The sequence below is a fragment of the Venturia canescens genome, chromosome 5, assembly GCF_019457755.1.
Source record: "Venturia canescens isolate UGA chromosome 5, ASM1945775v1, whole genome shotgun sequence".
NCBI classification, from domain to species: Eukaryota; Metazoa; Arthropoda; class Insecta; order Hymenoptera; family Ichneumonidae; genus Venturia; species Venturia canescens.
The window spans coordinates 15,265,687-15,281,086 of NC_057425.1; the positions used below are offsets into that span (position 1 = coordinate 15,265,687).

Here is a 15,400-nt window from a genome sequence, read left to right on the forward strand (position 1 = left end):
CGAGATACCGGGGCAAAACGGGATATCCAAAAAATGAGAGAAATTTTTTTGCCTTTTTTTTTCAATTTTTATACTTATCCGAAAAGAACATGAAACATATTTTTTCCAAAATATCTTGTTTTTTTTTGGATTTTGATTTTTTTTTTCAAAAAATTCGTTTTTTTACATCATTCCAAAGTGAAAACGTTTTTGCACAGACATACAAAAAGTATTTTTATATCTGCAATTACTGCCTCATAGATTACTGTCTACGACAGTAATCGCAGATATATGTTTATACGGACCATCATGTGTGGTTACGCCTGCATATGAATCATGTGTCCACTCCGCACAATTTTGGCATTGAATCCATGATTCAGTGGATAAAGAACACAAATTTTCACAAAATAAACATTGGCAATCTTCTTTATTATTCATATCATTAATTTTAAATTAAATTACAGTGGGTGCGTTCGACGTACGTTAGAGCGTTGTAAGCGCTGTAAGCGCTGAGATCGCTTTCAACGCTTACAGCGGTAAGTCGGAAGTACTCGGTTACGGGTGCAAAATGCACCGAAGGTGCATTGAATTAAAATCATAGTAAAAAAAAATTTCATGAAATTTTGAGAGGTACCCCTTTTTGCCTCGGAATTTTTTTTTTTTTGAAAATTGAAAAGAATTCCAGTACATTTCTTAGTTTTTGGGAGTAAAAAATAGACAGAGCTTCTCAAACTTCTGAAAAGTTCAATATTTCCTTAGGTATCCCGTTTTGCCCCGGTCTCCCCTATATGTGTGAACAGTCAAGTGGATTCTTGGAACACCTAAACAATTCGAAATATGAAATGTACCGAGGAAATGGAAAATAAATATTCGATGGTTTAACGATTTTTTGTGCGTTCCGGAAATTTCCCATATTAACGTTCCTGTGTGTGAGCCTTAAATAAAAAAATTTATAAACCCACGTAATATAATTCCGCGACCGCAGAAAATGTACGTAACGAAACATGGGAGATGCTATGAATGTGCATGTTCAGGTACGAATCACAAGTTCGAAGTGAGTATGAGAATGACCTTTGCGGACGACTCGTATTCGTGGTTATAGGAATCCAATGGCGCTGAATCAGTTCTATTGGATGGCTTAGCAGTGGTCTAGCTTTCCGCGTAAAAACGTGGCGGTTTCAATTTTTCGCCATCGTTGACACGTATATCAGAGTTATCAACGTGGATTTGCTTTCATTTCAACGATGAACTTGATACAAAGTTCGGGGTCGTCGGTATTGTTTTCTGTTATGCATTCTTTTCATCGATTTACTATAATCTTTCGATTTACTATTTTTTATAGATGAATTCCTTTTCCTCGGATCCCTCACTGTAATTAAATACAGTTTATCGAGCGAGTTTTCTATTGCCGTCTTGTTTCGTCTTCAGAGAAGTAGGAAAGTGAGGAAAGAAACGCTGAAACGTAAAAGGAAAACGAAAATAAAAATGATAATGGAACATACTTACAAATCACTGTGACTAAAATTGAATTGGAAAAAGTATGTAAATACTGAAAAAAATGTATAGCAAACTTCGTAACCATAAGGGAGTGTCGCTCATTTATTCTGTGTGTCTTTTTTAGCGAGGTATCGCAAATTGTTTTGCGGTTTGCGTTCGATTACTTGGGTAACAGTTGAATGGAATTTGAAGTTGGACACAGTTGAGAAAAGTTCTGATTATGATTTCCATATCGAGTAATTGCGTTGAGAAATTACGCTGATCGTGAAATCTGGAGAATTTGAATGACGGCGTGAAATGTTTGTAAAAGAAAAAGATAATTGGGTTGAAAGTATAATGATTGAATTAGCGGTTTGTTAGACGAAGTGCAAAATCCCTCCTTCTGGAGAAACGGGAAGAACTTTGTCACTCGGTGCACCATAACGCGGGAATAAGTTCTTTGAAGTTGTAAAACAATTTTGAAATGCATTTGAAATCGTTCTCAAGGATGTGGTAAGTATAAACAGCAATTGGAGTTGAAACTTGGGGAGTACAGATTGTTGAAGAGTGCGGTGAAAGTGAATAATCGAAAACGTGATAATCTCGAGATTATCTAGAAGGATATACGGAGGCGGTCGGTGATGGCCTTGAAAGTTATCAAGTGCAAGGTAAAGTCGGATGATTGCAGCTATAAAAAATGAATCGAAGTCTCTAACTTTGATTCGTTAACGGTGGAACGTCCATGAGGAGTCGATAAAAAAAAACCATTTGGTCTGTTAAATATTGAAACGATAATACTGGCGTTATTCAGATATTGTGTTGAAGTTCCATAAAAACTGTAACGCCGATACGTGATACGTTTTATATGAAAAGGTGTATGTGTCTCGTGTGTGTATGAATAATAAGCGTAGTTGGAATATCGTGGATGATGTATGTACGTGCGTGCCGGTACGCGGTGGCGGGTGAAGATAATCCGTGGAGGCGTGTGCGCCGCGCCACTGTCGCGACGCCGACGCCGGGAACCCGACAGACTACCGTACCTGAGACCTTCACAGCCCTCGCCTAGCTTTGCTTTACTTCAGTTCACGTTCAGTCGACCCCGTGCATCGCGGCATGTCAGCCGCCGCGCGACCATCCACGATTCTCATTTTCGTGATATCGAATGTGTGTCGTCCGTTCGTTCGTTATTTAAGATTGGAAATTATAAGATTTCTAAAATGACATCGATCGGAGCTTACACCAGTTCCATTTGAAATATCATGTTTTTGACAGGTGTTTTAAAATAATTTTCAAATCAAAGGATTTCATTGAAAAACGGAATCAACGATTGGTGGTTGGAAAAACTTTTCAACATAAAATATTTTGTTGATTTTAGAAGAACGATTAATAAGCTCTTATTGTTTTTATTTTCGAACTGTCTCTCACCGAGATCCGTTTTTTTCCTACTTCGTTCAACTTCGTTTTCGTCAGGATCCAGTCATCCGTTTTATTCATTTGAACATCCCCAGTGAGTGAGTGCGTCCAGCATCAGCAAAGAGAATAATGAATCTTCTCTGGTCATGCTTATTTTCACTTCGTGAAGTGCGCGTTCGTGAGCTTTTTTAAGCCGGAGCGTATGAGGGTGAACAACGGTACGGGAGAAATCGTTTTGTACACGCGATAACCAAAGAAACACCTGTGGAAACATCTGTGACCTTGAAAAAAAAGTTTAACTTTCAATGAAAGAAAGGCCGTGAAAGTGTGTACCGGAAGAGGGAAACCAGTGGATTTGTATTCTTGAATCGAATGATCTTTGTCACATTTCGTCGTTACAGAAAGACTTTTGAGCTAAAGAAATACAATGTTGATTGAGGGATAGGAATATCTGGGAACATCCAATTTATACAGGACCGGAACCATAGTGTTGGTCCGTAGTGACATTCAAATCCGGCGACCAGTTATATAACTTGTTGAATCGCCGGCTTTCTGAACCCGTGAGCTTCGTTGTTATCACTCCTCGAGGATGCACAATATTTCTGAAATATCTCTTTACAGAATCTTTAATCAACGAAAATCCACAGAATTTATAATTAAAAGTATCAAATCGATTTGAAGGTTGAGCAGAAATACGATCGACTTAACATTAGTCAAAAGATTTCAACGTGTTTCTCAGTTGTTTGGTATTCTACATTTGGTCACTAATGCTTCGATAAACTCTCGACAGGGAAAACTTTCAGCGGCAAAAACATTAAGAACGGAAAGGGGGAAAAGCCTTTGCAAGTCCAAGAAAAGTTTGCCCGGAAACCCTGTTATCGAGTTCCACAAATGGACTCGTCGAAAAGTGTGGGGAGCTCTCAGTGATCCTCTCAAGAATTTAATTCCTGATATCTTAACTATCTTTTCCTAAAAGTGAAAACAAGCCTAAAACTCTTAGTTAGGGTGAAAAGAGATATTTTGCAAAATTGCGTCAGAGACTCGAATTTAAGGTACAACGTCACGATGGGGGTTAAATTCGAACTAATTCTGTTGGTGAGCATAGTGAGTTTGGCTAATGCAGGGAGCCGAGTAACCCGGAGCGATCCTCTAATCGTCGAAACAACGTCAGGATTCGTGAGGGGTTTTTCGAGTAGCGTTCTTGATCGCGAGGTTCACGTTTTCTACGGCATACCATTTGCGAAGCCACCGATAGGGCCATTGAGATTTCGTAAACCGTTGCCGATCGAACGGTGGCACGGTGTTTTGAATGCGACGAAGTTGCCGAACAGTTGTTGGCAGGAGCGTTATGAGTATTTTCCTGGTTTTGAAGGTGAAGAGATGTGGAATCCTAATACAAATATCTCAGAGGATTGTCTTTACCTGAATATCTGGGTACCGCAGAAATTACGCCTTAGACACAAAGGTAGCGAACCACAGGTGTCAGAGAAGACTGGATTACCGATGTTAGTCTGGATATACGGAGGTGGTTATATGACCGGAACAGCAACGCTAGACGTCTATGACGGTGATTTAATGGCAGCGTCGAGCAACGTTATTATAGCCTCGATGCAGTATCGGGTCGGTGCATTCGGTTTTCTTTACCTGAACAAACATTTTGGCAACAGCGAGGAAGCACCCGGGAATATGGGACTTTGGGATCAAGCATTGGCGCTTAAATGGTTGCGCGATAACGCCGCTGCGTTTGGTGGTGATCCTGACGCAATCACTATTTTTGGCGAATCGGCTGGTGGCGGCTCAGTGTCAGTTCATCTCATTTCACCTGTCACAAGAGGCCTTGTCAAACGTGGAATATTGCAGAGCGGTACTTTTAATGCACCTTGGAGTTACATGACAGGTGAAAGAGCCCACGAAGTCGGTCGTGTTCTCGTTGACGATTGCGGTTGTAATTCAACGTTGTTGAGTGAAAACCCAGCTAGGGTTATGGCTTGTATGAGATCGGTTGATCCGAAAACCATTTCGGTACAACAGTGGAACAGTTATTCCGGTATTCTTGGCTCACCATCGGCCCCGACAATCGACGGTGTTTTTTTGCCTAAACATCCATTGGATATGCTGAAGGAAGGTGATTTCCAGGATACCGAAATACTTATTGGGAACAACCAAAATGAGGGTAAGTTTATATGAGAATTCAGTAATAGGAAATTATCACGAAAAGCACCGATTAATTTCACTCGCTAACGATACAGAGGTTACGCACATGTTTTTCTTGATTCGGAATCGGAGCAAGTTTTTCTAGTGATTTCCCTTCTGTGATACTGTGAAGACCGATTAGATTTGATAAAAACAACAAAAAAAAACCTAGTAACATCGTTTGGAATTTATACACTTTCGATGTACGTTGAAGAATTATTGCGAATTTTGCTGCTCACGTTTTCGAAATAATACTTTTGATAATCCAGTTGCTTACGACGATTAAAAATGAATTAATCAATTGGTCGACAAATAACTTACTTTTCCTTAGTCTTTTGGTGGACAGGAAAAAATCTTGTTTGCTGTGAGTAATTGTGCGGACAATCTATTAATTAATACTGCAACGAATCGAAATATTTATGTCAGCCAATGAGATAGACGACTCGAACCGAGATTACCGTGACCTTGAACTCTCTTTCTGGGCTGATCTTCGATATTTCGAGAGGTGCCATCGTTCTAGCTAATATAGACGAAACTAAACGATAGCTACATTCGTGCCATGCTAAGATATATAGCTCTATGTTTATACGAACAGTAGAAACCAGGTGGAAACGTGGTGAACGTCGAAAGACGGTTATATAGTTGAGTGGATGGATCCGCAATATGCCAAGGGCCATTAGTTTCCACGATGCTCCATTAAAATTAGCTTTCCCGTTGGAAATTAATTCCATGTGTTAGCACGGCCAGCTCGTAGGTGTTCGAACTTATGAATATTTCACAGTGTCACCTATTCTTTGTTTTGCTTACTTTTTATTCCTGGATTGCTAAATTAGCCGTAATTGCTCCTAACAATAAACTCAGACATTTTGGGCCCGGCTGGGCAATTACAATTTTCGACCCTCCCTACTTTTACTGCGATTATTTATCATAAACATTATTTTTTTCGTTCTTCTTTTATGAGAGATTTCTTTCAGTAACATAGAAATGGTGGTATTTTGCTCCACCAATCAAAAGATATGACGCAATGTCAACAACTACCTCAGAAATCCTTCGAATGTTGCCTTGTCACATTGTTAGGTTACCCTTATAGTTTTTTTTTCAAATTCATTCTTTCGAATCACACGCACGTTTCTTCAATCTTTGCGTGCTTTTCTTTCATGCTCTCCTATACGCTCGACGAAGGCACTGCCTCGTGTATGCCTTGCAGCAAAGCTTGTTTTGGTTTAGCTTGAGCTTACAAACAAAGCTTTCATGGCAAAATAATATGTCACACGTACACACTCACTTACGCACACCATTGGTTGGTGGAACGCATCAATAACAAGACTACCCAAGGACGTACAGGTTTGCGAGACGCAAAAGGCCGCCGACGAGTAAAGCTTTTGCGTCCCGCCTCGGGCCAATGCGGTGGATAATAACATCACATTGCTTCAGTTTTTCTCTGTGTCACATTTACTTCGATACGCCCTCGTGGAAAAGCTCACGCACTCGCGATACTCAATTTGCTGTTATGAGACATTTACAGAATTCTATGAACGTAATGCAACTTTAATTAATCGTATAGCTAAATGAAATTCTGTCGTGAGCTCGAAAGGTATCGTCGGGACTCACTTTCGGCGAGATGTGGTCGTATGGCGGTTGTTCACTCAGAGGCTTTATTATTTTCAAAGACGATGAATTCGCATACGATATATTGTCAACAATAGTTACCGAAATACTGTGCGTTGGCTAAATTTTTATTCTGGTAGGTTAGAGTAGACTAGAGTAGCGTGACTGCGGAAAATACATAATCCTCGAGGACCATCACGCGAAACGTCAATAAATTTTCCATATTCCTAACATCCGATATAATCGGTAATATTTACGCATTTTTGTGTCTACGTAATAACTACTTATTATTCAATTAATGAACATGAATCGTTCTCTGCTTTTTTACGATGAATTTTTATTTCTCTATCGAGTAACTCGGTCCTGTATGATTGTGCAGGTGACGGATTGTTTCACTTACGAACGAGGGTGATAAATTATTAAACCCCGAAATTGTAGGGGTTGAATGCAACCAGCCTATTGGATGAAAATAAATAAATTTCTTCCAATCTTAATTAACAGATCCATTAAATATTAGTTGCCTCGAGTTCTGGCATACGATCGAATTTGTGGACGGGTGAGATATGGTGGCTTCGAACTTCCGTTTGGATTTACATAATAGAGTTGAATAGATTCATCAAGGGTTCTCCTTGTTTTTGAGCAATTAACCGTGTCGCGTGCCACTATAAATTCCTATTTCAGCTACGATTCGTGCCAGCCGGTTGTTAATCGGCCACCCACCAACGAATAGTACATTTGCGTAATACATAATAGAACGAGCAATCAACGCCTGATACAGTTTCATTACTGTGCGTACTCCTTTTTCCCGGAGACATTCAGCTATGGATTTGATCTATGGATTTGAGAATAGCTTAACCGGGTTGACCCTGGTGGTATAGTTGATGAGCAAGAGAAACGTCTCGTATATGTAAACTATGAGTCTACACATGTATAACTGACATTGTTCCAACTGGGATGATACAAGCGCTTATAACTGTCCGTATAACTAACGCAGGAGAGTAGCGCTGTTTGGGGATCCAACAAGGATATTCTTCATTTTCTGGCTCAGTTTGTAAACTGTTTTTATCATTTCCGAGATTCGTTAGACCACACGCGAAATGAGAGTGCTTGAGGATAAACGAGTCTGGACTGTGGCAAAAATTGATGAAGTTGCAAACGACATTTCAAGTCGTTTATCCATAAAAAAGGAACGGAATTGTGAATTCATGGGACCCACACCTTTTCTCCCAATTCCGGTAATCTTCAATTCTTGACGATCGATCCTCCTTCTCTCAACTCCATCCAACCTTGATACTACTATCTGTTTTATCCCCCTCTTACTCCCTTCCTCCTTCTTCTCTTTTTAACATTCAATCACTCGGGAAACGACAAGCTTTTCTAGCGAGCTTCAGAGATCGAATGGCAAGAGTTTTTCACATCTTCCGGTTGCCTCTTGGCTCAACTTCCGCACTGTAACATAAGCTCTGTCCAGTAGTACACTATCTCTTTTTATCTTATCCCCTTTTCCCCTTTTTTCCACTCTTTCTCTATCCCTCTCTGTGTTTTCTCTATTTGCAGAATTTCCATTTCCTGCAGAATCCCAATCTGTTGAGCATGGAACATTTCCGCTGCATATATGCTAACCACTGCTCCTACCGGGGTACATCTTCTTTTGTAGCTTTTCTTTTTTCATTTGTTGTATACGCAGCGAGTCTCTTGAATTTTTTAAATATGGATTGGAGCGCGTTAACATCAAAGTCCCTAAATACTCACACGAATTTCCATTATTATTATTTCATTTTTTCTCGTGCGTTTTGATTAACGAATACTTTAAGTTTTCGAGCAATTAGGAATTTATTTTTGTCATTTATTGTTGCGATCAAAGAATCATGCTTAATGAGAAATTCCTGTAAAACATGAATGTCAAACGAAACTGCGTTACCGAAGCATCTCAATCGAAATGTATGTAAATATCTGTATCGAGAAGACGTTCTACTTAACCTCGACGTGCAGTATGAGCTTTCCACCAAGTGAAGGGGTTCGGCAGGTGGGTGGAGAATCGTAGAGTGCATTCCACGAAAGCAATTACGTACTTCGGGCGCTAGTTCACATTTCGATTGGCTCTACTCTCTCTCTTTCTCTCCTCTCTCTCTCTCTCTCTCTCTCTCTCTCTCTCTCTCACACTCTCCTGCTTTCTTGTTTTCTCTCTCTTCTTGATCGGCATCCTCGATGGAATGGAAAATTTGAGATCGCATTCCACCGTTCTGTATCCCCATTCCTCAATTCCATGCCTTGGATCCATACCTTGTTGCCACGCGCCACATCAACCAACTTTTTATTGCCGTCGTAATTAACACTGTTTTATGGACTTTCATTCTCACTTATTCGTTTTCATTCGATATTTTCATCGACATTCATCTCCCAGAAACAAGGATTTGTAAGTAAAAAAGTACACGTTTTTATTTAGGTTTATGTTGCCGTATGCGAATGCGAAAGCAAGCGTAATTTAATCATACGCACATTCATTGTGTAACTTTTTGGTAATAATGTATTTTGTTCCGTTGCAATGTAACGGATGGAAAATCCACGCGCCTTCTGCTAGACCCGAGCGTCTCGAAGCGGAAAATGTGATGAAACTCGATTCCCGAGCATAAGGAACATTTTACAATGTTTAGACTTTTTTTCATGCATCGTACAATTTTCTACATATGAGATAGAAAAGGAAAAAGAACAGAAACGTAGATCGTAGAAGGCCCTGAGACGGTAGTTCCCTTGAGTACGTATGCCATGAAAATTCACAAAGAAAGAATCGATCATGCAACAGATTCTATGATGTTGAGTAAAAAAAAAAAGAAGTTCTCATACGCTTCGAGCTCCGCGATGACGATATATCATGACTCACTTCGTGCCATTCAGTTTCTTACGGAATAAAAATGTGCTCGATATACCCTTTGATCGCATTCTTCTCCGCCTCCGTTTTTTCCGATTTTTTTTTTTGAGAAAACTCTCGCACGCTTCTGCACGTCATAAAGAATGGAGGATATTAAAGAAAAGGAGGAGATGAAAAAAGAGCGAAGCCTGCGATCGTCAAAGAAAATCTTCTTCAATTTCTATATGCATGCTGCCAATTTTAATATTCCTTCTCGTTTCATCATCTCACATTTTGCGAGAAAATATTCGGAGTTACCGAAATCTATGTCTTGAATATTTTAATATCTCAATCAAAGACAACCTCGTGAAAGATTAAAGATTAAACTTGATACTTGTATTCAGCCTCTGGTCGTCTCGATTGAACCTGTAGGTACAAGTAATTACAGCTTCTCTTGTTATGTTTTTCAAAAGTCATCCTGGAGATGGAGATTTCTCAAGTCGAATAATCAGCCCTGTGAATCTTTCATAAGCAGATTCGTCCCCTTGCGTTTTTTAGAACTTGCTTCGGCTTGTTTTTTTTCTACGTACAGAAGAACTCCTCCTCCGTGACAAGCGCCATCATAAATCACGAAAGTCTTTCTTTTCGGCATTATCTCAGTAGACACTTTATTCTTATTCTTTCACTTGTTCGCTCGCTTCTATTTTATTCATCTCAATTTGCAATGCACCGATATATTATGAACAATCTCCGAAATGTAACTTATGTTTGAGATTGGAAATTTTAAGTTTATTAAACCTTTACACGAGGTCACGAAGAGTTTTCGGAACTCGATAGTCTTGCGTAAAACGTGTAAAAGGTCTCACTCATTCCGGCAAGTCGAATTATGACGATAAGCACCAGACTGCAAAGATTCGTTTATATATATGCGTTTGTGGGTGCCTTTAGGCATAAACCCTTAGTGGTCACGTATGAATGTAATGGTTGATCGTTTAGCACGTCGCTGCGTGCATCACGTAGCCAGACATCTCGAATCGTCAACGTTTACACCGTTCGTTCACGCAAAGCATCTTCAGCTTTTGCTTAAAACTCCGTCTCTCATTTCAATCGTATATACGATTTTACTATCATCTCATTTTTCTTTTTCGCTCGTTAATCAAGCTTTCGACTAACGACGATAAATGTGCCAACTTAAACTCTGACACCTGCTAAAACTTTCGTTGTTGCAAATCTGAGAAATATGTCTCTTAATTGTGAGGCACATTCCAATACATTCCTGAATTTGTCTCGATTTCGAATTTACCTTGCGACGGATTGTTTTATCTTCTTTGTCGCAGTTACCAGTAACATTATTATTATAAGTTTCTTTATTATAATTATCATTATTATTATCGTTATTTATCGAGGTGGAACAATTTTATTTTTAGGGTTTCTGAATTCCAAAATTCATTCGAAGAAGTTAATGACCAACTTGCCAAGTTCTCAACACAAACATGTCCTCATTTTTTTACGCTATCAATAGCAAATCGGAAATGAATTAATAATCTATCGATTTACCGTAACAACCGCAACTAATTCGAGAAAAAAAATTAATTGATTCTTTCATGCGTTTGAGCTCAGCACACGTTGCGGGCAGTTTAGTTTCCCGCAGAATGGGCTTTTTTGTTCTCTTCTTTTATACTGACCTCGATCGGAAGACGAATGTGTCTGGTTCGCGCTAGGCCACTGATGAAAGGATAGTCTTCGTGTATGTGGTCTGAAGAAAGCTCCGAAGCCAATCCCTTCGCCAAATTGCGCGGACATGTCGTGCCCGTCTACTTCCCTTCATTCTCCATCTTTTTTTCCTCTTCATATATCACAGACTCTTCGTCTTCTTTCCCTTAGAGTGTGTGGCACAACAATGCTCCACAGAGCTGTTGTTTCGATAGGACCTTATTAAATCCTGCTCGTAGTTCACTTCGAAGTTTTACCAAGATTTGTTGCGAATCTGATTGAACTTATCGCGTTTTTAGGATTAATGGAATAGAACGAAGTTCTATAGTATTCGGTATATATTTTTGAGACGTTTCTAAAGCTCAAAAAGTATAATTAATGATTCGTGCATGAAATCCATTATTCGAAACAATTAGAGCATTGAAATTTTTGCATCGATTATTTTTTGACAGGGTGTCAACGCGTCATTGGGCAGTTGAATCCCACATTGTTTGCGTTATAAATATAGACATGCGTGAACAATGAGACCTTGCCAATTTTTCAACCCATTCCCAAGTCACCGCACCGTAATCGACGAAAGAAAAGTTGCAAAAAATAAATGAAACGGATATGATTCGAGAGAAAGTAAGCTTTACTTTGACTAGGAGTACAGATTTGTTTTCTCTAAAGACTCGATTAATCAGACTGACGGTCGAGCTCTCTCTATTCATGCGGTTTCGCTCTCTTCTCCTCTGTTGATAGTCCCTTTTTGGTCTGTACTATTTCAGCTGGGTAAGACCGAAAATCTGTCTTCTGCTTCCCCTTGATTGTTCGCATCTGTTGAATCTGGCTCTCCGCCAAGTCTCTCGCCTGAGTAACAACGTTTTGGTCTCGGTTGGATCACTTTCACGAACGGAACTAGCCAACCAGCTGGTTCTGGCGGTGAAAGACCTTTCCCTTAATTTATCACCATATGAAACCTAAATGTCTGTCGGTTTGAGCTTCGGTTGTGTCAGGAAAATGACAGGCTTCATTGAAAACACTAATTTTCACTTTTATTCCAAATAGTTCATTCTATAGACTCGTACGTCGACGGAATTAAAAACGGTAATGACAAACTTGAAACTCTTTTCCGTAAATTTCAGCAATTTATTAAAACTTTATTGAAGATTAATGTACAGTTTTTTCATCGTGCAAATGAACCTGATAGTCGATAAATGATTCTCACAGCTTTGTTTCCTCTCGACCGTGACTGCGATGTAACTTTTTCAAATATTTTTCATGAAATACGAAAACCATAGTTTTGCCTTCATATTCATAATCCCTCTTCATTCGTCTCCTGATATATTTGAATGAAAAACATAAGTTTGAGTACTGCATTTTTATTGTTTCCCGTATATTTGTCGCTTACGATCGTATATGTAAGCCATTAAGGGACCATCATTGTTTCATTACTCGGTATTGAGAACTCCGACGGGTTTGTTTTTCGGAATAACGCCGACATGTTGAACACGATGTCATGTGCACAAAAATTAGGGGAACGATGTCAGAGATGGAAAAAGAAACGATAAGATGAGGGTGAGCATGCATGGAAAAACGTCGAGGGGAGAGATTTCAAGAACGTCGAACGGCTAATTGGGCGTGAAATCAAGCGTGTATCCATCACACTGGAAATGATTGATTGTTCTTTCTTTGCGATCATAAAACTCCGTACGATTTTTTTATCGTCGATAACGGCGCGCTTGGTCCTGAATATTAGTAGACCCGATTGAATGTATATTTAAAGAATATAATCGTTAACTATTGTGGAGTTTTCATCAGAAAATCATGGCAATTTTTTTATTTCATTCATGCATTCAATGAGACGAAATTTGATCATTTTCTGATGGTTTCAATAAATCCTCACAGTCATGCCGATAATAATCGAGTGTCGTTTAGCATCATTTTCCGTCTCATAGACGTAAAGTGTTGCAAGTCATATATGGATTCAATCACTTTTTGTATTCTCAGAGCAATCACAAAAAAGGAACAAGATACTTCATCATCATACTCGATGTTCCGTTCGCTTTACCCCCAATTTGCATGTTCATTTGCATGGATAGAATGGAATCTGGATAGCTCGTTTATGTTATGTACACATGATATTATCTCTTTTAAACAGCCATTGCACGATTGAGAATAATTCAATGGCTGTCTCGCACGATTAGAGACTCAAGTAATTGAGACCAAACCTTTCGGATTATCTGTAGACATATGAAAACTGCTCCATCATTCAATGAAGAGCAAAAATAACAGGTATAAAGAAAAAAAGAACGATCGATTAATGTTGGTTTTGAAATGTTAGATGTCGCAAAAAAAATACATCTACACTATGAACCTTCGTGATAAAAAAATTTGACTGTCTTTTTTAGTGGTTTCATAAACAAAATTGGCTATGGGAGAAGGGGGGGGGGGGGCGGAATTCGCATGCTTTTCCTTCCACGTCTTATTCAAAATCTTAGCCTTTGAGTCGTTATAATGTCTAGTAGACACCCTTTGGCGGGCGAACTATGATGCGCCTAATACCCTCGACCTACAGCCCTCTTGCGTAACTACCCTAACTCCTCCCGCTCTTTGGTACTTATACATCGTTCTATGCTAAGGTTACTATAGCAGCAATCATCATCCCCTTTAACTGGCTTCCCTCTTCGTCCTTATCTTCATTTTACACATTACACCCTCTTCGTTTCTTCGTGTACTCTATAGACGTTTTACTTCGGTTCGATATTACACACGAACGAAGCTACTGAAAACGTACACCTGCAAACGTACACATGAAGAAACTACGATGTTGGTTCAGTGAGACCCGTTGCCCCAGTTGCGAGAGACTTGTATGTCGTTGCTACCTCTACTACGCTTCAACAACGTACAAGGCACTTTGTTTTCAAACACGTGCCCCCCCCCCTCTCTTTCCCTTCTTTTCTTTTCCACTTTCTTCACATACACCTTTCTATACGTATCTTCCTATCTGTCTATATATCCGACCACACGAATGTGTGCGATCGAATATATGTGGAAGCTCCTAGCTGCTCACTGGAATGTGTGATGAACCCTGCAACGCTTCCCTTCGACGTGTCTTTCACGCTGCAAAGTCTACGAACTTTTCATCCGCTCTAATACTCGACCCGTCTATACGCTTCGATACAGGCTTTTCCGAAATGAAATGTCAACACTTTCGACTCCGTGCTAGATGCAGGTTCTCCTGTGGAGACGAGTGTTTTATGTATAGCCCAGGTTCTTTTGTTGGCTCTCTTTTGAGATGATTAGACAAATCATTTTGTTTTAAAATTCCATGAAGATTATTATGACCGATAATCAAAATAATAAAAATAAATTATGCATGATGCATGCCTATTTCGTTTTCGCTACTGCCTTTAGATCTCTGATTTATATCTGTGGCTTTATTTCATTAATTATTCGGTTACTCGCATTACAATGTTTGAGCGAATATATTTTCGAGACTTTGTGCGAACAAGAAACTTCCTGCGACCGCAAAAGTCTGCATATAGAACACACGAGAAACACCTTACGAGGTATTAAAGTTCATTTAAAGAAACGTTTATGATATGATTATCCCAGATTCATCTATCATGGAAGGTTTCTCTTGTTTTAAGAAAAATTTAATTACATTTCTAAAATAGGGCGCAGTTCATTTATTTATAACATTTCTTCCCGGCCTCTGATGACTTAGTCTCTCTAAAATACTGAGAAGGAAAAGATAAAAAAATAACTATATGGATTCAACAAGATTCAGAGGCAATGCGTCATATCCCAATTCAGGAAGGGACGAACTTTCACATTTAGTCAAAGGAGGACGATTCTATTTTAGAGCATACGAAGTATAAATACGTTTTGTACAAGCCTTAGGGAACTTCCAGAGATGCTATGTGTAGAAGGATCGAATTTTATATGTATAAGGCGTGTAGGTGTGTGTGTATGTTTGATGAAACGGCATGATGAGGGATGAGGGATGAGGACGACAGAAAGACCGAAATATAGTCACTTAAAAATGGAGTACTGTGGCCTTTCACGAGCTGTCAACTCAGTCGTTCAAGTCTACGTACACAAGTCTAACGTCCAACCGAGATAAGTTAAATCCTAAATGACATGAAACGATAGGCATATTTCGAAAATTAAATTACAATCGATCAA

At 39.3% G+C, this 15,400-nt stretch overlaps 1 protein-coding gene across 1 annotated transcript in view; it reads left to right on the forward strand.

Moving 5' to 3' along the window:
• Positions 1–2,541: 2,541 nt before the first annotated feature.
• LOC122410432 (acetylcholinesterase-like) overlaps positions 2,542–15,400 on the forward strand; it is a 180,967-nt gene continuing 168,108 nt past the window's right edge. The window contains exon 1 of the mRNA XM_043418554.1: positions 2,542–5,041. Coding sequence (XP_043274489.1) covers positions 3,934–5,041 — 1,108 coding nt within the window. The 5' untranslated portion in view covers positions 2,542–3,933. The remainder of the gene's footprint in view (positions 5,042–15,400) is intronic.